The sequence below is a fragment of the Chaetodon auriga genome, chromosome 16, assembly GCF_051107435.1.
Source record: "Chaetodon auriga isolate fChaAug3 chromosome 16, fChaAug3.hap1, whole genome shotgun sequence".
NCBI lineage: Eukaryota > Metazoa > Chordata > Actinopteri > Chaetodontiformes > Chaetodontidae > Chaetodon > Chaetodon auriga.
This window is the reverse complement of record NC_135089.1, coordinates 4,862,501-4,869,664: the sequence shown is the minus strand read 5'-3', so window position 1 is coordinate 4,869,664 and position 7,164 is coordinate 4,862,501. Positions and strand designations below refer to the sequence as shown.

General features: G+C 48.4%; 1 protein-coding gene and 1 long non-coding RNA gene across 2 annotated transcripts in view; both read left to right on the top strand.

The window, feature by feature from the left end:
* Positions 1-460: 460 nt before the first annotated feature.
* On the top strand, positions 461-2,687 carry LOC143334719 (uncharacterized). Its single transcript, XR_013078348.1, has 2 exons — positions 461-762; positions 1,012-2,687. It is a non-coding gene; the product is annotated as an uncharacterized LOC143334719 (long non-coding RNA).
* A 3,154-nt stretch (positions 2,688-5,841) lies between these two features.
* Positions 5,842-7,164, top strand: part of arhgap23a (Rho GTPase activating protein 23a) — a 58,781-nt gene continuing 57,458 nt past the window's right edge. The window contains exon 1 of the mRNA XM_076751602.1: positions 5,842-6,224. Within this exon, the coding sequence (XP_076607717.1) occupies positions 6,216-6,224 (9 nt within the window). The 5' untranslated portion in view covers positions 5,842-6,215. The remainder of the gene's footprint in view (positions 6,225-7,164) is intronic.

Genomic DNA, 7,164 nt, shown 5'->3' with positions numbered 1-7,164 from the left:
AAAATGAAATCAAATATATGAAGTGTTGCTTTGCTTCTTGCTTCATTTTCATACTGGAAGTTGAGCCATTCATGTATAGTGTACAGTATGTAGACATGTAGATATGTATCTCCCTTCTTCTATTAAGTTCAGTGGCTTTAGATAACGTGAACTGTGATATGTTGAAGTAGAAAATTAGATCAGTTAGCTCATCTGACGATGGAGGCATGAGGCGGTTTGCTCTGCCCGGAGTTTAGTCTGTCAGGTCAACACAGCCTGTCACTTCCTGGTTGTGTGTCGCCGTTAAAAATGACACTTTTTGGTATTTAATCCTTTTGTTTTTATTTTTCGAGGATTATTCGGGATTAGATGTTGCAGTTTGTTGTGAAAATCCGCCTGAAAGCCCAAACACGAGGTAAACACACACGAATTAATTTCCGGTCGCCGCGCTTCCGGTGTTAGCAGCGGGGGGAGGGTCGGGCTGATTTTCGCTCCGTCGACTCCCGAAAGGTTCCGATCTCTGCCGATCTGATGCACCGGCGCTGGAGCTGCTGTTTTGCTGCGTGTCCTGCTCGCGTCTACGCCGTCCATCTCTGACAGCGTCTCCATCATGGTGGACATTTTGATGTTGATGTTCTTCGCCATCGTTGGGCTCGTCTTCCTCTCCTACATCATCTACCTGCTGTGATGAGCGCGCGCGACCACACGGGCCGCCGGTGCGCAGGCGAGCACGGGATGTGTGTTTTTCCTCTCCTGCATCCCTGGTTTCCATCGTGGACAATGGTACGAGAGCGTTTCATGATATACAGTAAATGTGATATTTTTCATCTTTATCAGGCCAAAATATTACCTGGTGCGGTTGTATTTGAAAGCCAGAGAGGGTATTGTTGAGAAAGGCCTATTCCCTCTGTATGATAGCTATGGGTTTGGATGTGGTACAGCCTAATATCTGGGAAATTATCACACTGTTGCACCCAAACAAGCTAATCTTTTGTCCAAAGCAATACACTGAAAATGTCTGATCTGTTTCAGGGTGGAGAGCCGGGATCTGGCCGGGGTGGATTCCCATTGGAGCTCTCATGTTGGATGTGAAGAGAGGAAAAACAAATGGAGAAGAAGCGGAAGCCAAACTCCTTCTACAGTCATGGAAAAAATTATTAGACCACCCTTGTTTTCTTCAATTTCTTGTTCATTTTAATGCCTGATACCACTAAAGGTATATTACCTGAAGAATACAATGAACACGACAAAAAATGCAGCTGATTCCATAATACTTTATGTCCTGTTATGACATGCTTATGCTTAATTGTATTCCCAGGGTATATAAGAGGCCATTTCATGTCATAAGCAGCACTGCACATGCAAAAGCATAGAGTGGTTTCCTGCTTACATTCAAGCCGTAGCACAACTCAGAAGTTGTCAGCTCTCACATAATGCCTAAAACAAAGCCACAAAGGCAGCCATCTTGGCACTGCTGGAAATTGGCACGAGTGAGAGACAGGTAGCCAAAAAACTGAAGATCTCCGAGACAGCCGTTCATGACACCAAGAAAAAGCAGGCCGAACATGGTACTACCAAATTTCTAGCTGGTCGGGGCAGGAAACGTCTTTCTACCCCACGAGAGGACCGTGCACTCACCCGTTCCTGTGTCAGGAATCGTCGTCAGACCTCCAGGGACCTTCAGAATGAGTGGCCACTGTCAGGAAATGTGACTTGTTCAGCAAGGACAGTTCGAAACCGACTTCTTGAAGTTGGTCTGAAGTCACACAGGACACGGAAGAAGCCCTTCATCAACGAAAGGCAGAGGAAGGCCCGGTTACTCTTTGCGAGGGATCACAAGGATTGGACTGTTGATGATTGGGCTGAGGTTCTCTTCAGTGATGGATCCAGTTTTGAGTTGATGCCCAGTCCAGTCAACTTACTGGTCAGGAGGAAGCCTGGAGAAGCCTACAAACCAGACTGTCTTGCCCCTACGGTAAAACATGGGGGTGGATCGGTGATGATCTGGGGTTGTTTCAGTATGGGTGGAACTGGGCAAATGCAATTGTGCTGATAAACTCCTTCCTGCCTTGAATGACTGGATTTTCCAACAAGACAGTACCCCTTGCCACACAGCATGGTCAGTTAAAGCCTGGATGGAGAACCAGAGCATTCGAACCATGCCTTGGCCTGCTCTTCACCAGATCTAAATCCAATTCAAAACCTGTCGAACATCATCAAGCTCAAAATAGTAGACATCAGCTCTTAAATTAAACTCTTATGAGCTGTTTTTGTTGTTATCATTATATTTGTCCAAACAAATGTACCTTTAGTTGTACCAGGCATTTTTTCATATGTTAAGTTTGGAGAGTTTCGGCTTTTTCCCCATTCCCTGCCGTCAGAGATGGTTGGCCTTGACGTCAGTGTTGATATTTCTTTATTCACGTGTTGCCATAATGTTCTACTCCTCTGTACAATCAAGATCCCCCATCGGGTTAAAGGGGCGTCAGTCACTCTGTTCTTTAGCAGGTGTGTTTCTCCTGATGATGTGCATGCGAGAGCAATTTCAGAAACGCATCTTACTGTATGTGCTTCTCAGTTTTACCACCAAACCTCATATAAATGATCTATTATAAATAAATAATGTTAAGTCTTCTGATGCACTGATGATTTCCTGAGGCTAATGACAGTATTTCACATGATATGTCAAATAAAGATGATTTAAGTAAGCCCAGTCGCTTCCTCTTCACTTCAACACGCATGCAGGCAGCCATAAATTATTCATTTTTATTAAAGGAAACATTACGGTGATACTCATCTTTCATGCTGTAATGAATCTCTTTCTAAATGCGAATATAGTTTTTTCTATTGCCTTTCTGGCACTTGGCCTCGTTGGACAGAAGCTTCGGCCACTCCAGACACGAACCTGGACCCAGAATGTCGTATTTTGAGGGCTGAAGCTCAACATTCCCTGTTAAAGAAAGCATGCTGACACGGCGTTGATGTGTCCAGCCGTCTGTGTGATGAATCTTGTTGCTTGCGTTCCTGCAGATGGTGCTGTTTACCTACAGTCTGCATGTGGACACTCAGCAGACGACAGTGTGTCCATGAAGTCAATAAACCAGCTCTGTCCAGATGTGTTTGAGAGCAGGTGACATGAGACAGGATGCAGCAGTTTGGCCTGTTTGTCTTATTCTGAGTGTTATTTTAACTTTAAATTAGTCATGATCAAACTTCTTTTCCTATTACTGTTTCTACCTGAGCTCACTTCTATTGTGGCTTGAAAACAAGATGAATTCCTAATTTGTCATTTTGTCCACATCCAAGGTGACAGCTCGGCTTCTCTCTTGCTGGGTATAATTTCCATATTTTGAGAATTTATACATTCCTGTAAATAATCTTAATCTTCTAAACTTTTCTGAAACATATTCTGAAAACACACCACGTTCCCCCCTTAACGAAAATATGATGCATCTTGTGAAATACACTTATTTGCATTGGATACAACCACTTTTACATCTGTACTGTAAAAACTAAGCCCCAGCTAGCCAATGGTTAGCTTAGCTTAGCACAAACAAACAGTACAGTGCAAAACACCCAATTAAACCACACTCAAGTTTTTGTAAAGAATTACACAAACAAGTTATAGCATGTTAGCTTAGCCTTGGCCAATTTTGTTACCTTTAGACAGAGCCAGGCTAGCTGTTTCCCCCTGCTTCCAGCCTTTGTGCTAAGCTAAGCTAACCTGCTGGCTATAAATATATACATATGCATTTATCCTAAAGTGTTGAAATTTTCCTTTAACGCCTCACAGTGTCAAACCTCCTCCGGCCAGTTAGCTAAAGTTTCCCGCACATGTGTGCAGACAGACCCGCTCTTAGAAATAATTGAAATTCCTCTGCTGATAGTATAATCTACCACACTCACATCACAATACACCCGCTGTTCTGTCCCACACACACACACACACACACACGCAGCCACCTCACTTCAAACAGCATCTTTGGCTCGAGCAGATCAAATGACACTGCAGCAGTAGAGGCTGTTCAGCGGGGGTAAGAAAACGAGGCTGCACTGACGCTGGACTGCAGGAAGTAGGCCAAGGTTTGTTTGGCGTGCTGCATGACCTTGCTGTACCGCTGCTGTAACTTAGACCTGCATTCCTGACCCCCGCCCCTCCGTCCCCTCACTCACTGGCCTGTCACACCGCTCCGAGGTAGCATATCAGATCATGTCACAGCTATGTTATGTGTCCATTGAATCAAAATAAGCCAGAACAGGTGTTCTTTTGTTTTTCGGCTGCAGGGGCCTTGGCTTCCCCCTGCAGTGGTATTTTTGTGTAGATGTGGTAATAAGGGGCATTTGAAAGTGTTTGCGAAGACTTTAAAAGGAGAAATCCGCTGCTGCAGCTGCTGGCCTTGCATTTCTGAGCCCGTTTTGCTGTCTTCTTGCATTTTCCTTACCCCCTTGCTTGATAGCTGGCAAAATGCACGCATGTGACATGAGTGCCAGATGTTTGCAGTGCAGGATATGATGGCTGGAAAATATCAGACGTCTTGAATGTGAAGAATAAATTCAAGGTCAAAGAAAAAAATAGGCATTTTTGTAGATTAAAAGTTTTTCTCATACATTCAACAATCACAGACTCATTACAGAAGAGGCTGTGGGTCAGATTTCTCCAATGAGAGTCACCTCAATACAGTCAAAAGATGTGTTTTTTTTATATAAATACAGCTATTTCTACATCCATATGTCCGTCCCACAGCTGAATAAAGCCACCAAAATCATAAATTACAACATTTCATCACACAATATGCACTGCACCTCACAAATGGATGATGTAAAGCGATGTAAGAGCGGATTTTTCCTTTAAATTGATGCTGCACAGAGCGACTCTTGATGCATGCTGCTAGCTTATAACATCATCTGCCCTCTGTGGCACCTGTAACCTCCTGCAACCTTTTCTGGAATCCCAATGAGAGTGATTTCGGGGGGGAGGAGAGAGCTGTGAGGAATTGGGTGTAATAATACAATAGGTGGAGAGGGAGGGGAGAGGGGGGGTCTGAGAGGATAGAGACAGAGCAAATAAAGAAAAAGGAGGCAATGAAAGAAAAGAGAAATGGGGAGGGCGGGGGGGGGGGGGGGGTGCCTATGTGCTTAGCCATGGCCTTCAGCGGCGGAGTTCCTGTTGTTGTGGGGTGGGAGTTTCCCTCTGAGCGGCCCGGAGGAAAACGACAGAGGATGTCTTTTTCCTGGCTGACCAAGAATGCCTGGGCCTCGAGGTCTTTCCTCCCCTCATCTGTGTTTGGTGCAAGTTCATAACAGAGTTTCTGCGCCGCCGATACGAACCGCCGTTCTCCTCTTTCACTCTGCGGCGTAAACATGTCAGCAGGGAGGCGAGTGGGGGGGAAACATTCCTCCCAGGGGCACGGGGATGTCTGCTCTGAGACACTCTGTCCACCCTCACTGCAGATTGGACTACACGTCCCAACATGCTCCCCCCACAACAGGAGGCGGGGGCCGTAAATCCTGCCAGCCAATGGCTTTGTGTCTGGGGAGCTGTGGTTGGTGCGTTGCACGGCAGCTGTTGTCAATGGCAACAGAGGTTTTCAGGGAAGCATGAGCTGGACAGCTGGTAGAGGGTCCCTCAGTCCTCAGCCGGGAGTCACATGATCCCCCCGGCAGCCAATCTGGACCCACCGCCCTCCTCCCTCCCTCGCTTCCTTTCTCTCATTCGCTCACTCTGACTGTGTTGGGCTGCAGCAGGAGGGGGAGGGGAGATGGAAAAGAGAGGAGGGAAGTGGAGACAGGGAGGGGAGGGAGGGGAGGCGAGGCGGGGAGGGGGGGGGCAGCTTACACAGGGAGCGAGTGGAAGAGCTCGAGAAGGAACACGGAGAGCGGGAGCCTCTTCCCTCGGTGTGGTTATCAAGGAGAGAGGTGAGGATCCCGCACACACGCCCTCCTGCCTCCACCCAGAGCCGCAGCAGAAGACAGGGAGAAGGAGCGGAGAGGAGAGCTCGGCTGGATGTGTCAGACTGTCACACTCAGAAACACAAGGAGAGACAGAGCCATGCCTCTGTGGAGAGGCGCAGCAGCAGCAGCGGGCTGCCAGGCTGCCTCGCCTGTGTGAGGGGACCAGGACTGGATTGCTGCAGGGAATACTGAACAAGGACAAGAGAAGGCGAAGGAGAAGGGAGGCAGCCGGAGATCTCGTGCCATGACCGGGAGCAGGAGGACGGAGGAGGCTCGCTGAAATCATGGACCAGGTGAGGATGGAGAGGAGGGGAGGGACTGAAGGGGACCACCACCTTTTAGTGTGTTTCATACATCCACACACACAAACACACAGCAGCAGCAGCAGCAGCAGCTCCTGGTGCATTCCCATCATCCATCATCCCTTCTTTCCATTCCCTCAAGGCGAAAACAAACAGCACAGCATGCCGCTTATCCTGCAGATGTGTTTTCTGCTCCCCCCCGGCGGGGTCTCACTCTGGGGGAGGGGGGCCGGCAGAGGTGCTGCCATCGAACAGCCGGCGGCAAGTGGCGGGCCTGTGGAGAGATGACACAGCCCAAAACTTCCTCTGTGACAGCGAGCTTTAGATGAGCTCCTGGGCGAGGAGAGGGGTGTGGCTGACTTTGGGTTTGGGTTAACAGGCATCCTCCATCGTGACTAACACGCAGAAACTGGCACCCCTCTCCAAGAGTCAGGATGGAGGCGGGAGGCGGATGTCATGCAACAGGGTTCACATCAGTGCTGGTTCTGGCTCAGGCGAGTGTGTCGGCCGCTTTGTAACACTGTGTACTCATGTCAGCCGCCTTTACAGACGTGTCATCCACAGCTCCTTTTGTTTACTCTGACAGCTGAACTGAGAGCAGCTGCTTCTACCTGATGCTTGCTTCCACAGAAACACTGTTTGTTAATATTTGCTGGGCGTCCAGGCTGCAGGCGACCAGGAGTGTGTGATGAAGGGTTTAAAGGAGGAGGGAGCTCACACACCTTCCTCGTATCCCCCCTCCGCTTCCCTCAACGCTCTGCCAGTGTGTGTCCTAGTCATTGATTACCTCATCCCCTCCCTCCTTCTCCTCCATCCTCCTCTCTCCTGAGGTGGAAGCGGCATGAGCATCAGGTTCGTGATTAATCAGGAGGAAGGGGGAGATGAGGAGGGGGGTGTATGGGTGAGACACCCCCGCCCAGCCCATCCTTTG